The 26853-nt window shown below is 47.1% G+C and overlaps 3 protein-coding genes across 9 annotated transcripts in view; 1 reads left to right on the forward strand and 2 right to left on the reverse strand.

The window, feature by feature from the left end:
- Nucleotides 1-12081, reverse strand: part of Zfp57 (zinc finger protein 57) — a 19916-nt gene extending 7835 nt beyond the window's left edge. The window contains exons 1-6 of one of the 6 annotated variants that reach the window (XM_063279195.1): nucleotides 11929-12081; nucleotides 11569-11694; nucleotides 5588-6042; nucleotides 4630-4785; nucleotides 3669-3787; nucleotides 374-2615 (exon numbers count right to left, since the gene is read on the reverse strand). The gene's annotated coding sequence lies outside the window, so the exon portion shown is untranslated. Of the gene's footprint in view, nucleotides 1-373; nucleotides 4786-5587; nucleotides 6043-10735; nucleotides 10859-11568; nucleotides 11695-11928 lie in introns of those variants that run through there. The other 5 variants (XM_063279196.1, XM_063279194.1, XM_063279197.1 and 2 more) reach the window with 5 other exon arrangements.
- A 5270-nt stretch (nucleotides 12082-17351) lies between these two features.
- On the reverse strand, nucleotides 17352-19616 carry RT1-M5 (RT1 class Ib, locus M5). 2 transcript variants are annotated; one of them, NM_001048045.2, is made up of 6 exons: nucleotides 19541-19616; nucleotides 19021-19290; nucleotides 18596-18871; nucleotides 17735-18010; nucleotides 17502-17609; nucleotides 17352-17392 (listed from the first exon to the last, which is right to left on the reverse strand). In NM_001048045.2, exons 1-6 carry the CDS (start codon nucleotides 19614-19616, stop codon nucleotides 17352-17354), a joined length of 1047 nt encoding a protein of 348 aa, NP_001041510.2. The 2 variants fall into 2 exon arrangements, with proteins under 2 accessions (NP_001041510.2, NP_001161825.1); NM_001168353.1 differs by having other exon boundaries at nucleotides 17352-17419.
- Nucleotides 19617-22912: 3296 nt separating this feature from the next.
- On the forward strand, nucleotides 22913-26664 carry RT1-M4 (RT1 class Ib, locus M4). The gene is made up of 5 exons (NM_001168343.1): nucleotides 22913-22985; nucleotides 23224-23490; nucleotides 23719-23997; nucleotides 26145-26420; nucleotides 26534-26664. The coding sequence occupies exons 1-5, from the start codon at nucleotides 22913-22915 to the stop codon at nucleotides 26662-26664; spliced, it is 1026 nt and encodes a 341-aa protein (NP_001161815.1).
- The last annotated feature ends 189 nt before the right edge of the window (nucleotides 26665-26853 follow it).

Here is a 26853-nt window from a genome sequence, read left to right on the forward strand (position 1 = left end):
GAAGGTCTGTGCAGACATCTTTCAACCCTGAGTGCACTCCTCCAGCTAAAACCCACTCATGGTTTCACAAATCCGAGTCAGCTCCAGTAACACAAAGGAAGCTAAGACAGGAAGACCAGGCAGACTTGCAACGAGAGACCCTGTCTATTCCTCTCTCTAAATCTGAGGCCCCACCGCTCTCAGGCACACAATCTGAGGAGAAATGCCCGCATGCCCTAGGCTTTGCTGGGTCTGCCCGGGTCCCAGCCCCGAATCCCCCGGGATTTCAGCCACGTGAGCTTTTCCACCGAGGGCCAGGCGGCTTCTCCCAGCCCAGGTATCGGCCTTCATGGCTCCATCGCGGGGCTCCACCCGGGTCCCCGCACGTTCTCACCGCGTTCGACAGCCCTACTCGGGGCTCGGCAGCCCCGCCGTCCCCGGTGCTCGTCTTCTGAGCCGTTGCCTCAGACCACAGCCCCACAAAGGGTTGGGCGCGTTCCAGCCCAGACCAGAAGGCAGCGGCGTGAACCCAGGAAGGGGCCCGAGCCCGAAGTCAGGAATCCGCTACTTAGTCCCTCCGCTTCCGCTCTGCTCCATCCGCAGGTAACACACCTCGAGTGGCTGTCTGCCAAGGTCAGAAATTTAGATCTGAAGAAGCCCAATGCCCGCATGCCACGCCTTCTCGTCCCGCCTACAGTCGGTCTTCACTGGTCTCAGCTGCGCTAGGAAATTCCATTTCCCTGATTCCATCTACTCCTGGGGTGGGGGATGGGGTTGGGGGATGGGAGCAGGGGTGGAGAATAGGAGGGCCGTGTATCTCAATTTCTCTAATTCTCTGCACTAGGTAGGTGAAAATGAGTTCCAGGCCAGCCTGGGCTACACAATAAAAAACAAATGAAACACACACACGAGCGCAAGGGCACACACACACACACACACACACACACACACACACACACACAATAAGGTGAGACCAGTGAGACCAAAGGAAAACACTTCGCAGACAAGTAAAATGAGCCATGGACAACAGCTTAGGTAAAGTAAAAACCAAGAAAGCGCATTAGACTTAAAAGACTGTAGTTACAAGATGGCTCAGTAGTTAAGGAATATTCCAGGCGACCTAGTACAGACAGACAGTTCACAAGGACTTGTAGCCAGGGGACCTCACACTCTTCTTTTGGCAACTTCCCATATGTGGGAAACACTCCCACAGGCACATGAGAATAAAAATAATGATTAAAACAAAACAAAACAAAACAAAACCAAGATACAGACACCACATAGGTATCACGCCAGGGTCAAGTCTCATTAGCGTTTCACGTACCAAAATCACTTCAGTCTCCGTAATCTTTTTTTTTTTTTGCTTTTAATAAGTTCAATTGAAGTGATAACACCTAGCCCATGTCTGTGGGGCTCAGGCAGTCAAAGCACAAGAGTAGGTGGGGAGAGTGACAGGTAAGTACAGAAGGTACGAGGTTGAAGAAATTTACATGAAACAGGCGGACAGTGAGGTCAAAAGAACACGCTTTCCTGTCAATAATGAACAGTTTCTTGCCCTAGCTTAAAATTACCTCATTTACAAAACTGCGCAACCGTACTTACGTTGATCTTAAACTTTAAATAATGTGTGTGTGTGTGTGTGTAAAATATACTTACTTAGAGACAGGTCTTCCTAGGAACTCACTGTGGAGCCTATGCTGCCCTTGAATTCAAAACCCCCTCGATTCTGCGATTGCACGTATACTGCTGTGCCTGGCTTCTGGTCCTTAGTTCTTGATGTAGGAATAGGGATCTAGCTGATATGACTGAAGCCACTGGGTTGTAAACACCATTTTGCCCAGCAGGTAGCCCTGGCACTCATTCTAACACTATAGGAAAAAGAAAGCCCTTCCAAGGGTTCAGCACTTCATGCTGGCCACACTACTGGCACCTAGGCTTTTCCCAGCTGATGTTTGATGGGCTAAGAACCTTTGAGAAGGCCCAGGTCCATGCTAGCCCACTGCTTATGTCTAGCTGGACATCCTTCTTCCCGCCTCGGAGCAGCAGGAGTCCCCTGCTTTGCTGATGTCTAAGCAATGCTTCTGTCTGTAAATCTTCAGTTAGCTACACTCTGCAGAGCGCTAGGTTTGCCATCTCTCCGGTTGTAGCACCTCTACACCACGTTTTCCAGAGACAACTCGATTTAGAGAACACAGAACATTGTATCCACTACTAAAGAGAGCGTCTCTCATGTGTGGTGGCACATGCCTATCACCCTAGCACTTGAAAGATAGATGAGAGGGGGAAAGTTATCCTCAGCCACATAGTGAGTTCAAGGCTAGCCTGGGCTACATAAGACTATTATCTTAACCAGGAAGCCATTAGATATGTGTCATTGATTCCCTGCCAGAGTTTAGGTTCACGCTATAGAGAAATCTGGATAGGGAGCCAGATATAGTCACACATAATTCTTTTTTTTTAAAGATTTATTCATTTATTATATATAAGTACACTGTAGCTGTCTTCAGATACACCAGAAGAGGGCATTGGATCTCCTTACAGATGGTTATGAGCCACCATGTGGTTGCTGGGAATTGAACTCAGGACCTCTGGAAGAGTAGTCGGGTGCTCTTAACCGCTGAGCCATCTCTCCAGCCCTATCAGACATAATTCTTAATCACAGCACTTAAAAGGCTGAGACAAGAAAACACCAAACTTTAAGCAAAGGATCATCCTGGGCTACACAGTCAGTCCCAGGCTAGCTTAGACTATGAGACCCTGTCTCAACAATCAATTCAATGAGCTTTAGAGATTGGTAAAGCACCTCTCTCTCCCTCCCTCTCTCTCTCTCTCTCTCTCTCTCTCTCTCTCTCTCTCTCTGTGTGTGTGTGTGTGTGTGTGTGTGTGTGTGTGTGTGTGTGTGTGTGTGTGAAGGTATCTCTAGCCATAGAGTTTCCAACCTAGTGAACAGTTTAATTCATTTATGGATTTAAAGTTTGAATAGACTGATCCAATGGGAGATAGAGTCGTGGAAGCTAGGGCCTGGTTGGAGGAAATAGGCCACTGGTAATACGTATCTGGAGACTACATCTTGTCTAGGCCGCTTCCTGTTACTGCTCCACTATTTCCTGCACATCAGTTTTGACGAGCTGCTCTGTTTTCCCATAGGACACCCTCCCTGACACGAGTGAGTAAAAACATCCAAAACTGTAAGCAAAATAGATATTTTGTCCAGAAGGAAAGAGAGCAGGCCAGAGAGTGGAGAGAAAAAAGGAGGAAGGGAAGAGAAGGAAAAAAGAGGAGACAGATTTAAGTAGAAGCCACTTGTGCCCAGATTCATGTTAGTAGAACAAAACCAGTCCACGGACCACGATGATTTCTTGCAGACATTGTCTTTTAGCAGGATTCTGGTAATCACCCTCGATATGGTTTTCTTTTCTTTTTTCTTTTTTCTTTTTTTTTTTCTTTTTTTTTGGAGCTGGGGACCGAACCCAGGGCCTTGTGCTCGCTAGGCAAGTGCTCTACCACTGAGCTAAATCCCCAACCCCTCGATATGGTTTTCAATGCTTGCGGGTTTTTTTTCCCCTCCATGTTTAATCAAACAAACAACAGCGAACAAAAACCAATGGTTAAACGCATTCTCCATCAGGCCTGACCACCTGAGTCTGAATCCCAGAACTTGCATGGAGCAAGGCAAAAATCTGACTTACCCCAAGTTGTCCTCTGACCACGAGGGTGAGCAAGAACTTCAAGTCTCTGGTCTTTGTATCTGTGCTGGATAGTTTTATGTCAGCTTGGCACCAGCTAGAGTCATCTGAGAGGTGGGAGCCTCAATTAAGAAAATACCTCCATAAGGTCAGGTTCTAGGCAAGCCTGTAAGGCATTTTCCTAATTAGTGATTGATGGGGGGAGAGCCCAGCTCATTGTGGGTAGTACCACCTGTAGGCTGGTGCTCCTGGGTTCTATAAGAAAACAGGCTGAGCAAGCCAGGAGGAGCAAACCAGGAAGCAGCACCCCTCCATGGCCTCTGCATCCGTTACCGCCCCCCAGGTCCCTGCTCTGTTTGATTCCTGTCCTGACTTCCTTCAATGATGAGCAGTGAGTGATACGAAATGTGAGCTAAATGAACCCTTTCCTTCCTGACTTGCTTCTTGGCCATGGTGTTTCATCTCATAACCATAGAAAACGCTAAGTACCAACCCCTAAGCACATTGCTGTAGCCTCAGAGGCTCTAGTGTTGATAGTACTCAGACCAGGAGAGAAGCACAGGAGGACTGACATCCAGACTCCGAATGCAGCTGGCTACACACTCAGTGTAGAATGTTTGGCCCTGGGTTCTACCCCCTGTATCACAAGCAAACAAAAATCTGAACACAAGCGCTATCCAAATACCAGGCTGACGACTAGAGTAAGTATTAATGAGTGTAGAGAAACCACACCGTGTAGGAAGTGTGTCCTTAAAAGGCAGACCCTATCCCTGTGCGATCTGCAAATCTGCACCTTTATTCCCCTCCCCAGCCCCAGCCCCCAATCAACGCACTTATAAGCAGAATACCTGTAATCTCAGAATTTAGGAGAGAGGATTGCAGCACACTTGGGTTACAGAGAAGGATGCTGTTTAAAATTACAAAACAAATGGGGGAAAAAAACATAATGGCATAAATCACTAACCTCCAGAATTCTTAGCTGTTCTTACACTTGGAAATCTTGGAGAAACTGTAGAAACCAGATGACCATGGAAAGCTACAGGAGCATGAGAAGTACTGAACAAACCTTTGTTCCTCACTAAATCACACAGATGCAGAACAAACCACTTAAATGCCCCATCTAGAAATGATACAAGTGAGTACAGGAGAAACGGAGCATGAATGTCATACACTGCACTGCTCATCCAGGCAAGTCAACATGCTTCTAAAGAGAAAGCCTGAGGTGACTGACAGGACATTTACTTAGCTTATGAGGTGTAAGAGCTCAGGTTTGAGGCCAGGCTACATAGTGACATCTTGTCTAAAAAAGCAAAGAACCAAAACACACCGCCACCAAACAAGAAAACAAAAATGAAAAAAACCTCTGAAAATCTTAAGAGAAACCTAAAACGCACGTGCACACACACACACACACACACACACACACACAATTTATACGAGTACACTGTCACTGTCTTCAGACACACCAGAAGAGGGCATCAGATCCCATTCCAGATGGTTGTGAGCCACCATGTGGTTGCCGGGAATTGAACTCGGGACCTCTGGAAGAGCAGTCAGTGCTCTTAACTGCTGAGTCATCTCTCTAGCCCCACACACGTAGTTTTTAACTAGACATGCAAGTGGTGCACAAGTGTACTTTCAAAGCAAAATGTAGACCGACACACATAAAAAACAATTAAAAAATTATTTTAAGGTGTTTCGGTATTTCTTTCCCTCCCCCTTTCTCTCTGCCTCTCATAACCTGATATTTCAACGAGTCACTATCCATGTGAAAAGAAGCACTTGAGCTAGAAGCTCCTAATCCAGTCTCCAATAGAACCCACCCCTGAAAGATTGATGTCCCCAGACTAGTCTTCCGGTGCGCCTTTCTCTCCGGTTTCCACCCAGCATTCCTTTTGGCCTTTCTCCCAGTCTCAACTTACCTATTTTGACTTCGGTGACCTCTTTGTCTTCCCAGGACAATACCCTGGGTGGTTCTGGCTCCTCTCCCGTATTATTTGTGGAATGTTCTTCGGCTAGTTCCAGAAGGAGTGAAGTTCCAGCACAAATGGAAGCTACAAACTAGCTCTGTAGTCAAGCTGGAGACTTGTATCGCGAGTCAGAGTCCACCATCCCTTAAAAGAAGAGGGCGCATCTGTGTTTGCCTGGATTTGGGAAGCACTCAGACTCTGTGCCAGCACTTGACATTGCTTTGAGACTCAGATCTCCAGGAAGTTTCTGTAAAAGGTCGCAGGGTCTTCTAGCCTCAAAATTATGGCCACACGAGGGCGCTCTCCGTGTAGGGGAGAGGATTGTCTGGAAACCACTCAGGGATGGCCTACTGAAACCCCGGGCAAGGTTTGTTGTAGAGGTTGAAGATGCTTCTGAGCACCCAAATCTGCGCAATAATTGGAAGAAAGTTAGAGCTGTTAGAAGGAATCCTGTAGTGTCTCTGAGTATTCCCCTCTCCAACCTCCTGATGTCAACATTGGGAAATGGAACAGATCGTTTTGTTGTTCAAGTTTCTGTTGGTTGGTTGTGGGGTGGGGGCGGTGTGCACAAGCACAGAAGAGGGGATTCAACCCAGGGCACACACTAAGCAAGCAATCTATTACTGAGCAACGTTTCCGGCCCCTGAAGACTATTTTCTAAACTCGACCTTTAAATTTTAGAATGTATGGGGCTGGAGAGATGGCTTAATGCTTAAGGGCACTTAAGTTCTTGCAGAAGGGAATGGATTTGGTTACCCGCACCCACATCAGATGGCTCACAACGAGACTGCGACTCCAGCCTCTCTATCAGACACACATAAATAAATCTTAAAATAAAATTTAGGATGCTTTTTCTCACAGAGAAACTGCAAAGGTAGCCTCCAGTTTCTCTGTTTAAAACATCCTACAGGGCTGGAGGGATGGCTCAGCGGCTAAGAGCACTGACTGCTCTTCCAGAAGTCCTGAGTTCAAATCCCGGCAACCACATGGTGGTCACAGCCATCTGTAATGAGATCTGATGCCTTCTTCTGGTGTGTCTGAGGACAGCTACAGTGTGCTTATAATAAATAAATAAATAAATAAATAAATAAATAAATAAATAAATAAATAAATAAATATCTTCGTTTTAAAAAATCCTACAGGGCTTGTTTTCCCATTTCTGTGATCAAATGCTTCACAAGAAGTGACATGTGGAGGGAAAGTTTATTTTGGCTCATGGTCGAAGGGTAAAGTTCACCATGGAAGGGAAGGCGTGGCTACAGGAGCAGCTTGCAAACGTACTGGTGGGGTCCGGGTGGACCAGGAAGTAAAGAAAAAAGGAATGAAAGCGCTCTGTTGGCTTTCTCCTGTTTCCACTTTTATTCAGTCTGAGAATTAAGCCTGTTCCATAATGCCATTCACGCTCAGGGTGGGTCTTCTCTAAAAGCTCCCTGGCAGGTATGCCCAGAGGGGTGGTTTCTAAATCCAGACAACTTAATAAAGAAGATTAATCATAAGGCTGGAGAGATGGCTCCGCGGTTAAGAGAACTGGCTGCCCTTCCAGAGGACCTGGGTTCAATTCCTAGCACCCACAAGGCAACTCACAACTGTCAGTAACTCAGTTTCGGGGGAATATCATACCAATACACACAAAAGAAAATAAGGTAGATTATTTTCCTTCTTTTTTTTTTTAATTTTCTCTTTTCTTTGTTTCTTTTTTTTTTTTTTTTTAGATTTATTTTATGTATGTCAGTACATCATCACTGTCTTCAGACACACCAGAAGAGGGCATCAGATCTCATTACAGATGGTTGTGAGCCACCATGTGGTTGCTGGGAATTGAACTCAGGATCTCTGGAAGAGCAGTCAGTGCTCTTAACCACTGAGCCATCTCTCCAGCACCTAGATTGTTTCCAAAAAGAAGATTAATCATAAATCCATCCCATGTGAACTTTATGTACAAACTATCACTTTCATCCATACTATTCTGCCCTTAATCCTCACAAGGTTTCAAGTCTGTCTCATAATGTAAAGCACAGACGGTTGTTGGCTCCCCTGGAAGAGCAGTAAGTGGTCTTCACACTGAGCCATCTCTGTGGATCCCCTTTCCACAGCTGTAACAGCTGTGACCTTAGGAAATCTGAATCCAAAATCTCCTCAGGAGTTCTAACTGTGATCCCTGTTTTAAAACAACAACAACAGCAAAGTAGTTACTCTAATAATGGTATAAAGTAATCTTTCCATTCAAAGAGAGAGAGAGAGAGAAGAGAGAGAGTGAGAGAGAGAGAGAGAGAAAGAGAGAAAGAGAGAGAGAGAGAAGGAGGAGGAGGAGGAAGAGGAGGAAGAAGAGGAGGAAGAGGAAGAGGACAGAAGAAAAAAAGGAAAAAAAAGAGCAGGAAAATACTGGTATTGTGGTTTACCCCAATCCCAGCAAGCGAAATTCCAACTACCGGAGTTTTGTGCCCAACATCCAGGGCCCTTGGTGTGGCAACAACATCTGGGCTCCTCAGCTCCACCACTTGAAGCACTTTGTGGCCTATCTTTGGGTCTGGTTCAACTGTGTGTCTTCTATTTCTGTTGTCCTTGTTTTGAAATGGGTCTTGGCGTGTAGCCCAGGGTTGGCCTAGAACCTTCGACAAGACTTCTTGCTCGACCTCTACAGTTTCAGAATTACAGGGTTCGTGAACTGTGATACCCGGGTTAGGAGTCTGAGTCGTGGTTTGTTTGTTTACCTCAGGGGTTTAATTGAAAGGCTTAAACAAACTTTCGGCCTTGAAGAACCTGAGTACAAACTCTTTTCCATTTCCACTGTGGTCAGGAGCTCACTTTACCGTATAAAGCAAGAGGTCCAGAGGAGCATACTTGGCTGAACTGCTCCATCTTGAAATGTCGAGTAGAGGGGCTGGGGATTTAGCTCAGTGGTAGAGCGCTTGCCTAGGAAGCGCAAGGCCCTGGGTTCGGTCCCCAGCTCCGAAAAAAAGAACCAAAAAAAAAAAAAAAAAAAAAAAAGAAATGTCGAGTAGAAGCATGAGTGCGAATGAGGACATGGCTGCTGGTAGAAATAGTTGAAGAGAAGATTTTTGTTTTTTTACTGTAGATATGAGGGAGAGTTGACCTGGATACATCTGGAAAGGTACAGACTGAACTGGGCCAGGAGAGGAGGGGTGTGGGCTGAGGGGCTTGGGGGAGGGCAGAACAGGAAGAAAAGGGAGAAGGGGCAAGAGAGGAGGAGGCATAGCCTAAGAGGCTACAAACCCATGTAGCCAAAATGGCTGAGTTTTACAGAAAGGAGAAGCTGGGGAAAGGGAAGAGATGCCCAGCCCCTGGGTTGGAGAGGTTTAGGGGGGGGTGTGTGTGTGTGTGAGAAATGCTGGCAGAGCAGCAGGGGCTGAGACTTGCCTTGGGTTTCTTTGAGACATAATGAAGCAGCCACAAGATTCTTTGGAAATGATGTATAGGAAAACAAGAAGTGAATATGACTTTTGAGGGGAAGGAGAGGGGGGGAGGGAGGAGAGGGGAGGGGAGGGGAGGGGAGGGGAGGGAGGGAGGGAGGGAGGGGAGGGGAGGGGAGGGGAGGGGAGGGGAGGGGAGGGCTCTCACTATGTAGCTCTGGCTGTCCTGGAACTCACTGGGTAGAACAGGCTGACCTCAAAACACCACTGCCTCCTGAGTGATGGGATTAAAAGTGTGTGCCACTATGCCTGGCTTGGGGGGAAAATATGTATGTTTGTATGTATGTATGTATGTATGTATGTATGTATGTATGTATGAAATGTAGGTTTTTCAAGACAGGGTTCCTCTGTTGTAGCCCTGGCTGTCCTGAAACTCACTCTGTAGACTAGGCTGGCCTCAAACTAAGAGATCCTCCTGCCTCTGTCCTGAGTGTTGGGATTAAAAGCATTTGCCACCACTGCCCAGCAGGAAAGTAATTTTTTAAATGAACAAAATGGAGAAGCGGGTCAGAGGTTAAGAACACGTAATCCTCTTATAGAGGATCCTGATTCAATTCCAAGCATCCACTTGGTTCACAACCACCTGTAACTACCATTCCAGAGGATGTGCTTCCTTCTGACCTCTGTGCACATACACGGTGCACATAAATACACACAGGCAAAATGTTCACATATAACACTAAGTGAATTCGTCTAATTAAAATAAAAAAATAACTGGTTAAGCAAATCTCGCCTTTGAATCTTACAGACCGTATAGCATTACTGCTTTTGTGGGGACCCTTAAAGGGCGTACTCCTTGAATATCAGGGCCCTCCAAAGGTCCCTTTTCACCTCCAGTAAGATAAAACCACATACGCTAGTCTTTAGTGGTGGCCTAGAGCTGAAAATAGAAGATTCAGAACTGGAGTTTTATTGTGATTTTTTTTTTCTCTACTCTTGGATCAGAGAAATTGTGAACAACTGACATTTCTGATTCCCTTCGAGCTGTTGTTGGAGTCAGTAAACAAACCATTTTAATGGTCCATCTGTCACAGCCCAAGTCGTATCGGGCACTCTTAGTGTTACAGGCCCTTTTGTTTTCTGACTTCTCACCGGTGTATATTTAGAGAGAATTTTGTTATTTAAGTTTAATGTTACCATATAGAATCACAAGGAGGTGGTTTTACTTCTATGCCCTCACACTTCCTACTTATTGCCCTTCTGGAAAGTTGTCTTGATTTAGAACCATGATAGCAGAATGACACGTGACAGGAAGCTTCATCTAGCTGTAGCTCACAGGCTAATGAGGCTGGACTGCTACTGACCACAGACGGATAGCCAGCCCTTCATGAGAAGTGAAACAAACCATCCCCTTTCTGAGCCTAACATCACCTCTTAAAGATGCAGAAGAAAGGATGTATAATAAATTCTCCCTTTTATCTGGCTTTGTTTTTACTTCTTCATCTTGTAAAGCCAATCTTGTCAGTGAAGGAAGAAGGAAATTGGACTCAGAAATCAAATACCTTGGTTTGCAGAAAACAAAACCCAGCATGCTATGCGTCTTTGAAGTCCCTCAGGAAGATGTGTCCTGGTTTACAGGGACCGGCCTCTGCTCCTCTTTCCTTTAGATTACTTGACACCCTGGCTTGATATTTCTCTCTGCACTCGTGATTAGAGGGAGAAATTTTACCTGGAGTCCAATACCTTGGGCATAGTGTGAATTTCCCTCAGTATTTTCTTCAATACTTAGGGATGTTTTAGATTCCATAGCCTTTACCCAAGTCTCCATCCTCATGCAATGAGCTGATGATTTCTTAAACAGAAAAAAACAGGGCATCTTTCTAGACATCGTTCAGAAAGCTCTTGATGAACGAGACTGTGAAGCCTAGAGATTCAAATGTCAGTATCTGCAAAATGCCTGCTCTAACTTAGAACAAGAGCTACTTCAGGGCACCCCAAAGCCCAACTCAAAATGCTTTTGATTTTGTCCAAATGGGTCCCCCAAAGAAGCAGTCACGTACATTTTAGGAGCAGCTGGTTGCCACCAGCAGTGGAGTCCTAAAACCCATACATTCTCCCTCAGAGACCTTACCTTCCTTTGAAACACTGGACTTAATATTGTCCATACCTTTTTATTTTAAATTTAATTTTAATTTCCTTTTTGCTTATTCACTTTACATCCCACTCACCGCCCCGCTCCCAGCCACCCCCCTCCCACAATCCTTCCCCCATCCCCTTCTCCTCTTAGCATCCCTACCCAACCCAGAGGGGTTCAAGTCTCTGCAAGGCTAGGTGTTTCCTCCCCTAGTGAGGCCAGACAAGGCAGCCCAGCTAGTAGAACATACCCCATGTACACTCAACAGCTTTTGGGATAGCCCCCGCTCCAGTTGTTCAGAGGCCTAGGTCCAGCCTGTGCATGTACTTTGTTGGTGGTTCAGTCTCTAAGAACCCCAAAGGGTCCGGGTTACTTGACTCTGTTGGTCTTCCTGTGGAGTTCCTAATCCCTTCGGGCCCCATCCATACCTTTGATTGATCTCCAGATTACCCGATTTTTGAGAAACCTTCCAACTCTAGCACCACAAAATGGGGTTGCTAAAGATATTGCGGGACAACTCTCGGCCTCACAGATGCATCCAATGGTACCTTTTCCTGTGCAGATTAGACCCTCTGTCAGCAACCATGCCTGAAGGCCTCGGTGCACTGACAGCCTGCAGCTCTAGCCCTAGTCTGCCAGCCTCTTTCCTAGGTTCCATGTCTGCCCTGATGCTCTTCCTGAGAGGTTTGACTATTGGAAGCAGGAGATACTTGTGGGAAAGCCAATTGTTCTCTTTCCTCTAAGACCGCCTTGCAAGAGGCATCGCCACAAAGAAACAATTGAGTTACCCGAAAGTCTTGTGTTGCTTCAAAAGCCTCTTCTATAGATTAAACTAAGTGATGTGGAGATGTCGCGCAGAACGACGCGCGGCAACAGGATTCTTCTGCGAACAAGCCTTTACTGTACAGCTCTCTTGAACAGGGACGGAGACCTCAAGCAGCAAGAGCGCTCGCCTTATATAGACAGCAGGCTGAGGCTATGCTAATTGTCCTTCAGGGATTGGCGGAGCATGAATTACCTCATTAGCATGGTGCTGCTCCCTCATTAGCATATTACCGGCCAACTGATGCCAGGTGCAAAGCCTGCTCATGCGCAGTACCTTTGTTCACCACAGGATGGCGCCCTATATGGAGACAACAGGAATCTGTCTGTCTGGGAGGGTGGTAGTGATGGTTATAAGTACAGCTGGATGTGAAGTATAACAGTGCCAAGTTGAGATTGTGGTCTGCTGACACTTATTTATTCAGTATACAGTATTCTGTCTGCATATATGGCCTGTAAGGCCAAAAGGGGGCAGCAGACCTCATTGCAGGTGGTTATGAGCCTGTGGTTGCTGGGAATTGAACTCAGGACCTCTGGAAGAGCAGTCAGTGCTCTTAACCGCTGAGCCATCTCTCCAGCCCCCAGAACAGCGATTTTTAAAGCATGTTCTGTGGGGCCCTCAAAGTCACTTAGATGCTTTCATGGGATCTATGACCTCGTAATAGTTTCATAATTCACTTTCCACGTTTGCCGTACCACTCCTGACAGCTGGCTGATCCGTTGGCATGCTAGCATGACTCCAGGCTGAGGAACCCAATTGCAGTTGGGCTTATTAATAGTTGTGTTATCCAACAGCGATTACTTACAGGATAAAAAGGGTATTTTCGGGGTTGGGGATTTAGCTCAGTGGTAGAGCACTTGCCTAGCAAGCGCAAGGCCCTGGGTTCGGTCCCCAGCTCCGAAAAAAAAAAAAAAAAAGAAAGAAAAAAAGGAAAAAAAAAAGGGTATTTTCACTTTTTAAATGTCTTTTGTTTTCTGGGTTTTGTTTGGTAGAGACAAAGTCTTATGTAGTCTGTGCTGGCTTCGAACTCTGTAATAGGACTGTCTCACCCCGCCCCCACCCCGCCCCCAAGTGCTGAGAATATAGGCCTGGATCACTATAGCTGACTTACCTTTCATTAAAAAAAAAACAAAAACAAAAAAACAAGACATTATTATCCACTCCCTGACCCCATAGGTTTGTCTAAACATGTCTATGGGGACCATGCCTAGAGATAACATAATGCAAAAATACATTTAGTCCAACTTCAAAAGTCCCCATAGTCTATAGCAGTCTCGACAAGGTTAAAAGTCCAGAGTTCAGAGTCTCTTCTGAGAGTCATCCAATCACTTAAACTATAATTCCTGAATCAAGATAGAAAACCAGCTGGTCAAATTCCAAACTCTGCATCTCCATGTGTGACGTTGAAACAGTCTTCAGATCTCCAAAAAATTTTTTTAATCTTTGTTGACTGTAACAAACTCTTTCTCCTGGGCTGGTTCCACTCCCTGTTAGCGGCTTTCCTCAGCAGATAGTCTGTGGCTCTGGCGTCTTGAACATCTTGGGGTCTACAAGGCAACTTCAATGTTACAACCTCTTGTTTCAATGTCTGGGATCCACACATGATCTTCTGGGCTCCTTCAAAGGGCTGGTGTCACTTATCCAGCTCCGCCCGCTGTAGCACTCTAGGCTCTGGTTGACTCCACTCCACTGCTGCGGCTGTTCTTGGTGATCATCCCCTGGTACTGGCATCTCCAATACACTGGGGTCTTCCACTGCAACAAGGCTTCACCAATAGCCTCTGTCTTAGTCAGGGTTTCTATTCCTACACAAAACTTGCTCTGTAGCAAGTTTGATTGATCTTGAACTCAGAGATCTGCATGACTCTGTCTCCTGGCATTAACGGTGTGGACTACTGTGCCTGGATTTTAAACTTTTCTTCACCTAGAACTTGATCTGTCTCAGGCTGGCCTTGAAGTCAGAGATCTGCTTAGCTTTATCTCCTGGGATTAAAAGTGTATACCACCATGCCTGGATCTAAATTTAGCTGTGTAAGATCTTGCCCCAAAGCCACACTCCCTTAATTTGTTATCTCCTTGAACACAGGATTCAGCTCCATTCACTTCCTGGTGCCCCATTAATACTTGAACCATATATTTTTATATTTTTCATTCCTAAGCTTGCTACACTTGTTTAAAATCCTCTTTATGAGATTTAACCAGAGAACATGGGCATTCCTGAGACTCTCTTTGTCAACACAATTAATCTGAATCTCTTTACCCCTCAGGCAGACTCTTCAGACAAGAGCAAAAAGTAGCCACGTTCTTCACCAAAATACCACAAACACAGTCTCTAGACCACATTCTGATATTCTTTTCCACTGAAACCTCTTGGGCCAAGTCTGCACAGTTCAAATCACTCTCAGCAACAAAATCTTCCACATTCCTCACTAGGATAGCCCATAAAGCCCAACTTAGAGCATTCTACTGCTTTCAAACTCCCCAAATCCACATTCCTCAAACAAAAACATGGTCAGGCTTATCACAGTAATATCCCAGCCTCTGGTACCAACTTCTGTCTTAGTTAGGGTTTTACTGCTGTGAACAGACACCATGACCAAGGCAACTCTTATAAGAACAACGTTTAATTGGGGCTGGCTTATAGGTTCAGAGGTTCAGTCCATTAACGTCAAGACAGGAACATGGCAGCATCCAGACCAGTCATGGTACAGGAGGAGCTGAGAGTTCTACATCTTCATCTGAAGACTGCTATCAGAATACTGATTTGCAGGCAGCTAGGAGGGTCTTAAAGTATATACACACAGTGACACACTTACTCCAACAGGGCCACACCTTCTAATAGTGCCACTCCCTGGGCTAAGCATATATAAACCATCACAGTCGGGAACCAAACAGTGTACAGGAGGAAGCTGGTGCTGTAGAGTCAAAAACTGAGCAGAAGACTGAGAAACGAGTCCAGCTACAGAGGCAAAAAAGGTGGGATGAGGATTAGGGAAAGGAAAGGACAGATGAAGAAACAGAGGTTCAGAGAGACTCAAGGAGGATGGGCAAATTATGGTAAAATAGGCTACATTCACATAGCTGAGCTGAAGCCCCATGGACAGTCTGGAGTTCTCTGTCAGTCACTGGTGCACATGTGAGGGTCAAATGACAGACTGGTATAGCACCAATGGCATTACAGTGCTGGGTGTCCACATCTTTCTGGGGCTCTGATGAGGGAGATGTACCACTTTATTAGTTGTGTGTGTCCCATAGTTCTTGGGCCTGATTTCCCCGATAGAATTCTAATACACACAAAGGCCCCTACTAAATTTATAGAAGATGGCAGTCCCCAACACTTGTAATACCAACACTCGGGCAGAGGTAGGATGATTTATGGTAGTAGACAGACAATTTAAACTACCATATCACTCAATTTTCTCATTAATATAAAAACAAAAACAAAACAAATGAAAGAAAACCTAAAAGAACTGATAAGGCAAGAAGGATTTATTTCAGTTTTGACTTAAGAAGTTCTATCCCATTCTGGCAGGAAAGGCATGGCAGAGTTCATGGCAGTTGGACCATGCGTCTGGACTCACATCTCCATGCATCAGGAGCTGAGTGTGGAAATGCTGGCTCTCATCTGGCTTCCTCCTCTTCTTCCCATGTCTTCAATCTGGGCCCCCAAATTGTTCAGTGCAGCTCTCCCCTCCTCAGGTTAATCTTCTCTGGAAACAACTTGACAGACAGTTCTTGGGAGATTCTGTATCCAGTCAAGCTGACAATGAAGATTCACCACCACAGCTACATAGCGAGTTCCAGCCCAGCCTGGGTACAGTGTGAGACCCTGCCAAAATAAGGATGGGGGAAGGGTAGAAGGTAGCTGAGTAGTTAACAACTTGCGTTGATCTTGCCAAGGACCAAGTTTCCGCTCCTCCTGGTAGACATGGTGGCTCACAACTGCCTGTAACTTCAGTTCCAGAGAATCCAATGTCTTTTTCTGGTCTCCCCGAGATGGTACACACACAGTGTTTGCACATAAACATTCATACACAAACTTAAATAAACAAGCAAAGCTTTATCAAAATAACTGGCTGGAGAGGTGGCTTAGTCGTTGGAAGCACTGGCTGCCATTGTAGATGACCTGGGTCCAGTTCCCAGCATCTACACTGTGGCTCATGATCATCTCCAGCTCCAGTTCTAGGGGACCCAACAAGTTTTCTGACTTCTGAAGGCTCCTTCATGCAGGCAGTACACATACACATGTTCACACGTGCCCATAAATAATAATAAAAAAATTTAAAGTCTTTCTCAAGACAGGGAGTGAATAATATTGGGGCTTCCTGTTCAACCATCTAGGTCTGGGAAGGAGCCCAAATCATTTAGAACAAGATTTGTGGTCATCGACACCAGTTATCTGAGTGTCACCCACAGTGAACAGCAACCTCAAATGGGAATGTCTAATTTTCCTTGAGAAAGCAATAAAGGACTCCCGTCATCAGCCGTAAGTTGTCGTGTTGACAGATACATTTTTTTTTCTCTCCTATGGGGTTTAGCTTCAGACAGAAGACTTAGGGAGTAAATTATATAACGGAAGCCTCTGACTATTTGCTATCTGAAAAACCCCTAGACTGATTTCTAGGTAAAGGGACTGAATTCTAGGTAAAGAATCCAAATGCTGGTCATTTATTAAGCATACAGGAATTTTATATGTGATATAAAGGGTTGAAGGTAACTTTGTTATTTCATTATGGAACCAGGTTTGAGTATTCACAGCTGGGTGGAGAACGCACAAGCCTATCAACTCCAGGTGCCACACGGGATACACTTCCTGCCACTGGACACCGGTGCTGGATACAGGTGTGGGTCACTGTGGCCCGGGCAGTTTCCCTGTAGCTCCTGGAAACTGGTTGTAGCAATGTACCCTTGCTGAGCACATTCTCTGCAGTTTCAGCCTTCCCTTATCGCTGTGTGCTGAAGCAAAGTCCAGCACGTGGTCATCCAGCAAGGATTCATGCTGTGCTCAGCTGCAGGAATGCTTATGGGAAGGTGGTGGAGAGACATGGTCTCTGCTTCCTTTCTAGACTCTCAGAGGGGTATCCCCCTGAAGTACAGAGTTCAAGAGGTGAAACAAATGGCCAAGGGATGGAAACAGAATGGGAAAAGTCAACTCTCTGAATACACTGAGTAACCACGTCCTTTTACGTCTGTGGGAAGAAAAAGATGGGGAGAGAGGCAGGATGGGGGATCCTAGCAGAATTCCCGGGGTTTAGCACTTCAGGAATGGTTTTTGGAATTATCATCGGAAGACCTAGAGCAGAATCAGGAAATAAGAGAAGGGAGATCCTTTCTTCTCGTATTCCAAGTTCCAGCTTGGAGACCTGTCCCATCTGGATGTCATGTTGAGTCATGTCCATGTGAGGTATTTGTCACTTCTTTCCAAATGTGCTTTAGAAGGAGTTAGAACACGACATCCTAGATTAGATAAGCACACATATATGTGTGTATCTTATACTAACAGTAAGACAAAGGCCCTCAGATATAACCCATTCCCTACCTCTCTGCTTCCTCATCGCTATGGCAACCACAGCTCCAGTGAAGGCAACTCCAAGGAAAACCAGGCCAGCAGTGATTCCCATGATGGGGATGGTGTGCTTAGAAGGGTCTGGGAAAGAAAGGGAAAGAAAGAGAAGGTGTGAGCCCTCAGCTCTTACCCATGACCTTCTCAGGGTCTCCAGAAGAGCTTCCACTTTTCCTAACGATCATCTCTGTGTCCACACCACTCCTTACCCCATTTCAGAAGGAGAGGCTCAGTTAGCCCCTCATGCTCCACACAGCATGTGTATCTATGCTCCTCCCCAGAAGGCACCACCACAGCTGCCCACTTCTGGAAGGTTCCATCACCCCCAGGTCTTGTCTCCACAAGCTCCATGTCCTGGGTCAGGTCTTCTCCATCCCGCTGCCAGGTCAGGGTGATGTCAGAAGGGTAGAAGCCCAGGGCCCAGCACCTCAGGGTGTTATCACCTTCAGGGCTGGGGTGATGGGTCACATGTGCTTTTGGAGGATCTGAGGAAAAGAGTTGGACAATTCGGGAATCTTGGATTCTTCCCTGAACTGTGGCAATGTTTATAGGCCATCCTGGAAATAGAATGAGTGTTTGAGGGATTTAAGCACCATACAGTATTCTAGAATCAGGCATCCGGAATAATCTGCTCCTTGGAAAGCTCTAGAAATAGGATGACTCAGACAAGATGAACTTCGGGACTCCCAGCGGAGAAAGGAGAAAGGTTCTGACTGGGTGAGGGCTGAGAGACTTAGCATCACCGGAGTCAAGACTCCAAAGAGGTTGGGTGTGGGCAGAGAACAGGGCCTGAGAAAGGCCATGGCTCACAAAAGGGCTGCAGACTGAAGGGAGCAGCTGTTCCAGGATCGTCTCTCCTCCTTTCCTGAGACAGAGTCTCAACTCAACTGAGAGAAAGTCAGGAGAGTATCTGTCTAGTATTAGATTAGGAAACCCAGAACACTCTTCCCTCTTCAGATGCAAAGAAGAGAAGCAGTTTTCTAGCCCAGCCCACTTTCCTCCCTTCTAGGGAGATTGTGAGCACCAACCCAAAGATAGATGGAGGAGATTCCTCGCGGCCGGCCGCGTACCTGCTCCTAGCAGAGTCTCCTTCCCTATCTCCAGGTATGTGCGGAGCGACTCCACACACTCGCCCTTCAGGTAGGTTCGCCTTTGCTCCGCGACACCAGCTTCCTCCCACTTGCGCCGCGTGATCTGCGCTGCTGTGTCACCTGCCGTCCAGGAGTGCAGGTCCTTGTTTAGAGCGAGGTAGTCGCGGCCGTCGTATGCGTGCTGCTCGTGCCCACGGAGGAAGAGTCCATCTGGCCCCACGTCACAGCCAGACACACACTGAAAGACATGAGTGCCTGGCCCCGCCCGGGTCGTATTTGGACCAAAAACTGTGCACAAAACCCGGTCCTGGATCCCCGTGAGTCCTGCAACCTCGGGCCAAACCTCGGAGCCGAGGACCCGGGAACTCAGGATCGTCCTTAAAGGATGTGAAGGGGTCACTCACCATCCTCGCTGTGGTTGTAGACACTCATGGCCTCCCGCAAGTTCACTAGGGAATTCTTGGAAATGTCCTTGACCATCCTAGTCTGCCGCTCCCAATATCCGGGCCCCATATTCTTTACCCACAGAGCGCGCGGCTCCATTCTCTGACTTTCCCCCTGATTGTTGTAGCACAGGAACTGTGTGTCGTCCACAAAGCCGACAAAGATGAAGGAATGCTCCCTCGAACTAGGCTGGGTCACAGCAGTGGCAAAAAACTGCAAGGAATGGATGCCTGGCGGAAGGTAGTAAGTCACAAACCCTTCTTCCAGAACTTGTGGAGGTGTTGGGGCCAGGAGGGGGAGCAGGGCTCAGGACTCAGGATACAGATTGGAGAAAGGAGAGGAAGGGTCTGGTGTGGCGATTCAGCGGCACGGTTTCCTGAGTGCTGCCCACCCCACCCCACCCTCCTCTACCCCCCACCCCTCCATTCCCTCGCCTCGCTCTCCTTCGCACAGGCAGCTTCCCTCCAGACTTGCACTCACCTGCGCCGACCTGGTTCAATGCCCAAGCTCGGCTGAGCAGCAATGGTAGGAGGACAGAGAAAACGGAGCTTCCCATCCTCGGTGTTATAAGGTCTAGACGAACTGATACTTTGTTCCTCTGTGGATTTTACAGCACTGCGGTGTGTGGGGAGAGACCATGATGACTGAAAGGCTTTCTCCAGAATTCAGACCTGCAGAGTGTTCAGGGTGAAGGACCACACAACTGATACCAATGGTAGGCTGGAGAAAGGAACTCAATTTAAGGAGGAATCCCTAACCCTCACTTTCTTGTCAGCTCAAATACATCCCTTGAAGAGCAGACAAGAGAGTCACAGCAGAGACCAGGAATTTTACCACCCTCTTCCTCCTGCACCTGGTGCCAGGAGCTGTGTTTCAACATTTTGTTTACAGGATGTCTGCCCACTTTTACAAATGTGATGCCCTCAGGGAGATATGGCTGATTACATACGCCCACAGTTATCATATTAAAAAAAAAACAAAAGATGGGCGCAAGGGTGGGATTCCAACAGCCATATTGGGCAATTTTGTTTTGTAGCTGTGTAAATGAAATTCCTCAAACCCAGATAATCTGGAGATCATGAGTATGGACAGAACCACTCCCGTTTCTGGGTCTAACTCCCTCTTCTGGCCCCCTTAGGCTCTTGCAAACAACCAGTGCACACACAGGCAAGCAGGTGTGCGCGCACACGCACGCGCGCGCGCGAACACACACACACACACATATACACATACATACTGTGTGATATGTCATATTTGAGTTGTTATTAGTAATTAACATTGGAATAAAAGGATATGGGTTTGCTTCAATTAGATTACTAGGAAAGCAATATTACCTGCCAAATTCCCACCACAGAAACTGAATTCACTTACTGAATTTATTGTAATCAATTGTGACATTGTGGAAAAATACAAGCTTGCTCATCTTTCTTTCTGTTTGTGTTGTTTGGGTTGGTATTTTGAAACACAGTTTCTCTGTGTAGCCCAGGCTATCCTGGAACTCTCTCAGTAGGTCAGGCTGACATGTGCCACTGTTGCCCAGCCTCATCTATGTTTCTTTGGTTGAGGAAGGGTCTCATGTAACCCATGCTAGCCTCAAACTCATGGCAAACCTCCATCCTCAGTCTAACCTCCCACATGCTGGTTCTTTAGTCATTGGCTACAATGTATCAAGCAAACGCAAGGCCCTGAGTTCAGTCCTCAGCTCCTGGGGTGGGTGGGTGGAGTACGACAAAATAACAAAAAAAATTACATTTAATTTTGAAATTTTCTATGTGTATGTGGGGGAGGGGATCAAGGCCAAGCATCCACATGGTGGCTCATAACCAACTGTAATACCACTCCCAAGGGATCTGATGGCTTCTGTGGGCACTTTGTTCCTGTGGTACACATGCATCCATGCAGGTAAAGCACAAAGAAAATATAATAAAGATGGTTTGGATGTGGAGGAAGGTAAGGCTGCTCAGTGCATGTAGCAGAGCCTCGGTAAGCATTTTGACAGAGGGGGAAAAATACTGCATGACAACGTCTGTTCTTCAAGGTTTCTCAGGTGACTCACTGAGCAGGAAGGGTTTGCAGGAGAAGCAAGGTCAAGTTTATTCAAAGTATATTCAAAGGCCTTGCATGGATCCCCTAGAGCTTGGGTTATAGGTGACTATTGAAAGAAGGAATAAAGGGGAAAGAAAAGGACATGACTGCTCCTAGGTATGGTGAGGAAAAAAATATTGTGGATAAAAGGGAGAGCACAGCTAGAGGCCGAGACATCCGGGAGAGTCTAGAATGGATGTGACTGAGTTGGGCCATGTGGGGAGATGGGGAGGAGAAGGGAGAGAAGAGGGAAACCCGGTGTAGCAGCCAGGAGGCCAGAGGTACAAAAAGGGGCAGGGAACCAAAATGCCTGGATCACTTAGGGAAGAGCCTAAAGGGGTTGAGGGAGAGGAGGACAGTGGAATCCCTGGGCTTGAGAATTCAGGATAGAGGGTGGGGTACTCCAGCCACACCCTGGGACTAAGAGATGCAGAAGAATCTGGAGGCTGGTCGGTCCACTTTGGTCTGTTAAAGAGGCCCCTCAGCCAATTGTCCAGGGTTGGAAACTTAACAGCTGTGAGTCACAAGACATAGGTGCTGAGAACTGAACTCAACACATGCTCCCAACTGCTGAGCCATCTTGCCAGCATGCTGTTTTACTTTTTAACCAGAGAAAGAGCGAGAGATGTACCCTGCATAAAATATGTTTGAGGTCCTAAATAATCTGTGAGAACATACGGAGATCCTGAAACCAAAATTTTGGGACTTCCTGACACACACAGCTCTATACCAGGACTCCGGGAGACACCGTGGTAAAGGGCTCTAGGTGCAGGAGGAACAGCTGTGGGTAAAGTACCTGATCTTGGATCTCGCTTTCAAATTGTCTAAGGATTGAAGCTTCCTTGTTCCAGAGTTTATTTCTCTGGCTCACAAGCTGTCAATTCGTAGGAGCTTCTGCCAGTGTTAGGCAGCTAGACACGCATCACCAGGCTTCGGGGTCATTAAGAATGGACTCACTCACATCCATTTACCATATGAGAAGGTAGGGGTGTCTAACTTGCTTTTGGTCAAAAGAATGGAATCTAATTTCCACATCTGACTGCATTCTGATCTGTCCCAGAGATTAGAATATTGCATACTAATGTGCCCCCTACCCCCCTTTCTTAGGAACTAATCTAACTAGACTTGTTAATCACCTGACCAGTAGACAGCCCTCCTGGAAAGCTGGTCATTTGAAAACATTTGAAGGAAATGGAAGAAATAATAATACCCTAAATGCGATAATGTACTTAACTACGTTCCTGGAGTCCCTCTCTCAATCCAGGTCCTTGTAGATAGTCACTGCTGAGTCTGTTGCTTTTCTGATTTATAACTCAAAAGGTTAACCTTTTTTCTTGTCTCCTTTCTACAGTTGTTTACATTCTTCCATTGCTGACCCTAACTCAGAAAGTATTACTCTTCTATTTCACTCCAGACAGTCCCTGCTAAGACTATGGCTAGTGTTGTTGTCTCCCCACCTTCCGCTGCCCCCCACCCCACTTCCCCAACTAATGAAATGGACCTGGAGTGTCCTTCTGAGGCTGGTTTTGTTATTGGCTTTTTTTTTTCTTTTTTCTTTTTAATCAAGAACATTCTAAGAACCCACAAACGGGAAGCCCCTTTCCCCAATAACGTTTGGACACACACTTGTGTTCACTTTGGTTGTTTGTGGGAATTTTGTAGAACCACTGAGAGTCATGGGGATCCGCTCCCACACACCCACAACGCTATAAAACTCCACAGAGAGGAACAAAGACCCAACCTCTACAAGTTCTCCAAACACGGAGGATGGGGTCCGTGGTGCCGCGCATCTTCTTTTTGCTGCTGGTGACCTCCCTGGCCCCAACTCAGGCTGGCGCGGGTGAGTGCGGGTGGAAAGTGAAGCCGCTTCTGCGGGAAGGAGGAAGGGCGCTGACCAGAGATAGCACTGGGAAAGCTACATCTTGGTCATCGCCCAACCCTCCCTCCCCTCCTAGAATTGGGCAGCCCCTGCCAGGCTTCCTTCTGCAACCCTTGTCCGGAGCCCCACACCCTAGCTCTCCTCCCAGAGGGTCCACCTGTCCCCAGGTCCACCTGGGTTCACCCAGAACCACCCCTAGGCTCACACTCCCTGCGGTATTTCACCACCACCTTGTACGATCCTGGCTACCGCAAACCTCGGTTCACCGTCGTGGGCTACGTGGACAACACACAGATCGTGAACTTCGACAGCCACTTGGCGAGTCAGCGGGTGGAGCCGCGGGTGCCGTTTATAGCGCAGGATCCTGAGCATTTGGAGGAGCTGACACGCCTAGGCAGGGGGATCTTAATACTTGGCCGAATCGAACTGTGGACCCTGTTCGGTTACCATAGCCAGAGAGAGAATGGTAAGTGACCCCATACTCAGAAGGCTAGTCTACAGTCTCCGCGTATTCCTATGGAATATATACCCTGAGTTGGTGAAATCTGCAAGTTCCTGCCAGCCTGGAGATGCCTGCAAAAATTTACTGTGGTTTCATTTCAGTTTGAAATAGGCTTTGACCAATCACGCGCAGGCTATGTGCAATGAGCGGGACTAACCTAGGACACGGTGTTGACCTCTTTGGCTTCAACAGAGTCTCACACTGTCCAGTGGCTATTCGGCTGTGACATAGGGCCAGACCGTCGCCTCCTCCGTGGGTATAAGCACGTTGCTTATGAAGGCCAGGATTACATCTCTCTAACTGAGGACCTGCGCTCCTGGGTTGCGGTGGATACCGAGGAGGCTCAGATCACCAGGCGCAAGTGGGAGGCATCTGGTATTGCTACATCATGGAGGTCTTTCTTGGAGGGCAGGTGCGTGAAGTGGCTTCTCAAATACCTGGATAAAGGGAAGGAGATGCTGCAGCGTGCAGGTATGAGGGGTAGCTTCTATTGACCCTTGAGCAGAGTTTATGGAAAGGAAAGAGAATGGGACCAATTCCTAAGCCACCTGTTGTGAAATACTGTCCCCCCCCCTCCACCCCCCACCCTGCCAGGCTGATAATGTTTCAAAATCAGAATAGCTGTGATTACCCTCACTGGGGATTCAGGATGGTGTGTGTGTGTGTGCGTGTGTGTGTGTGTGTGTGTGTGTGTGTGTGTGTGAGAATTGATGAAGTCCGTTGGTGGCACACTCTAGTACGGTAGCTTTTGTGAGCTGTCATTCATACTGGATGGGCTTTTCGGTGTTGTAGTCGTTTATGAGTACTAAGTAGCTCCTCACTCGTGCCTGTAAGTAACCTTCAATAAATGTATTGATGGACTTGGATGGAAATCCTTCATTTGGTCTGTGGTTGAAGTCCTTTCTGGGCTGGATAGATATCTATCATCACTCTCCAGAGAAAGCAATAAGCCGCTTTACACCTCAGACCAAACCACTCTACACAGCAGGGCCAAAATGGGCTAGGGAGGATCAGTTTCATGGTTCCCACTATGGGATGTAAAATGTGAAATTGAAGGCAAACCATCCACGGTGGGAATTACTCGTGTGGCTCTGCTTTTCTCTGTGTGGTGTGGAATGGCGGCTGAGGGTTGCACTGGCATGGGGGACAGGGCTCACATCCGGGACTGCTCCATCCTAAGGCGTATGGATACCTATGCCGGGAATACCAGGGTGGTTGTCTTCCTCCGCGTGGCATGAGATCTGTCACGACACTGACAGCAATTTCTGAAACAACCCCTGTGGGGCAGGATTCTAAGCAGACAGTGGCAGCACTTATGTGGCCTTCCCTATGGACGGTTGAGACTTGCAACTAGGGCTGAGCCATCTTCCCAGAAAGACCTTGCCCACCTAAGGGAGGAATTACAATGGGAAGAAGGTGTGCAAGTGCTCCCCCCCCCCTTTTTTTCTTTTCTAACTTCAAATTGGAGTGAAAATCGGAAAGGGGGAACGTCAGAATTGAGGTGCTGGCTTACCACTTGTTATGGCTGGGTTGGTGGTGGTGAAGGAAGGCATAAGGGAAAGAGTAGAAATTAGATCTGTGCTCCCGGAATCCAAAAGCTTGGAAACTGTGGTAAGAATAAAACAATAAAGAAAAAGAAAGTGAAGTAAAAGTAATTGGATACCCCCCCACCCCCACCCCCCCGCACAGGCCAAGCTTTAGTTCAGAGAAAACCTTATGATTCAGCATGCATTTGAGGCCTTAACTAATGACTCAGTGTGGGAAATCTTGATAATCAGGAGTCTTCTGACTCTGAGCCCCCCCCCCCCCCAGCTGGGGACCGAACCCAGGGCCTTGCACTTGCTAGGCAAGCGCTCTACCACTGAGCTAAATCCCCAATCCCACCTCTGAACTTCTTGAAACAAAAGTTTAAAGGAAAATTAAACAGCCCCTACAAAGGGCTCTCATGGCCGTGGGGCATAGATGCAGATGGGATCTGAGTGATGTAGAAGTGGAGAAATTGAGTGCTGTCACTGCTCATTCCTGTGCAGTCTAAGGCAAAACGAAAGAATCATTGGGTCAGCAAGACGTTTGGTGCTCGCCATAGAGCCTGACAACCTGAGCCTGGAACCCTGAGCACACATGGCAGAAGGAGAGAACAGTTGTCTTTTGACCTTCAGATATGTGCTACACATGTATAGGTACACACACACACACACACACACACACACACACACATACACACACACACACAGGATCTCCCAGTAACCAACTCTCTTCAGCTACCGCATCCTAAATATTCCACTAGAGTCATCACCATCACCAGATACAAAGCATCAAACACCTGACCCATGGGGGGAACATTTTACATTCAAAGCACGGTAGTGACTCCATCTTTTCTGGGATGAAGGGGCACCAACTCTGAAGAGTGGGTGCCAGTTCCACTTTGATCTCACCCCGTTTCTGCCAATGTTCACAGATCAGGAATAGTTCCAAGGAATAGGTATTTCTACCTCCTAAGTCCATGCTGTTTTAAGAGATGCTTTCTAAATTTTCAACCCAACTACGGGGATGATCACATGACCAATGCTCAAATGGTTCACAGGAAAAAACAAGTTGTTCTCCTCTGATCTCCTCAGATCCCCCCAAAACAAACGTGGCTCATCACCCTAGACCTGAAGGTGATGTCACCCTGAGGTGCTGGGCCTTGGACTTCTACCCTGCTGACATCATCCTGACTTGGCAAAGGGATGAGGAGGACCTGACCCAGGACATGGACCTTGTAGAGACCAGACCTACAGGGAATGGAACTTTCCAGAAGTGGGCATCTGTGGTGGTGCCTTCAGGAGAAGAGCATAGATACACATGCCATGTGCTGCATGAGGGGCTGCTTGAGCCCCTCATCCTGAGATGGGGTAAAAGGGTGTATGTGTGGGCACACAGTCTGTCCCTGGGGAAAGCAGGAGCCCTTCTGCAGAACTTGAGCATGTCCTTCACTTCTATCCTCCCTCTACCCTCTCTCTCCCAGAGCCTTCACCCTCCCCCACCACTCCCATCATGGGGATCATTGCTGGTCTGGTTCTCCTTGGAGTTTTGGTCACTGGAACTGTGGCTGCCATTATGAGGAGGAGGAAGAGTGCAGGTAAGGATGGTGTTTGAGATTTGGGTCTTTGTAGGGAGCGGTGCGACAGCTGTATGATAATGAGGTGAATCTGGCGCCCTCCTAACAACAGTACTGAGCATGCGTGGAGTTTTGCACCTGACGTCAGTCTGGCTGGGGCGGTACTATGCTAAATGGGAGTTCATGCCTCGCCAATCTCTGGAGGACAAGTAGCTGGGATGCAGTGG

Source organism: Rattus norvegicus, chromosome 20, assembly GCF_036323735.1.
Source record: "Rattus norvegicus strain BN/NHsdMcwi chromosome 20, GRCr8, whole genome shotgun sequence".
Classification (NCBI taxonomy): Eukaryota; Metazoa; Chordata; class Mammalia; order Rodentia; family Muridae; genus Rattus; species Rattus norvegicus.

Coding starts and splice junctions, on each gene's coding strand:
- RT1-M4 (NM_001168343.1), top strand. CDS start 22,913: ATGGGGTCCGTGGTGCCGCGCATCTTCTTTTTGCTGCTGGTGACCTCC. Junction 22,986..23,223: donor CCCAACTCAGGCTGGCGCGG/GTGAGTGCGGGT, acceptor AACCACCCCTAG/GCTCACACTCCCTGCGGTAT. Junction 26,421..26,533: donor GCCCCTCATCCTGAGATGGG/GTAAAAGGGTGT, acceptor TCTCTCTCCCAG/AGCCTTCACCCTCCCCCACC.
- RT1-M5 (NM_001168353.1), bottom strand. CDS start 19,616: ATGGGAAGCTCCGTTTTCTCTGTCCTCCTACCATTGCTGCTCAGCCGA. Junction 18,011..18,595: donor GGAGACTCTGCTAGGAGCAG/GTACGCGGCCGG, acceptor TCTTTTCCTCAG/ATCCTCCAAAAGCACATGTG. Junction 17,610..17,734: donor GCCTCTCCTTCTGAAATGGG/GTAAGGAGTGGT, acceptor TTTCTTTCCCAG/ACCCTTCTAAGCACACCATC.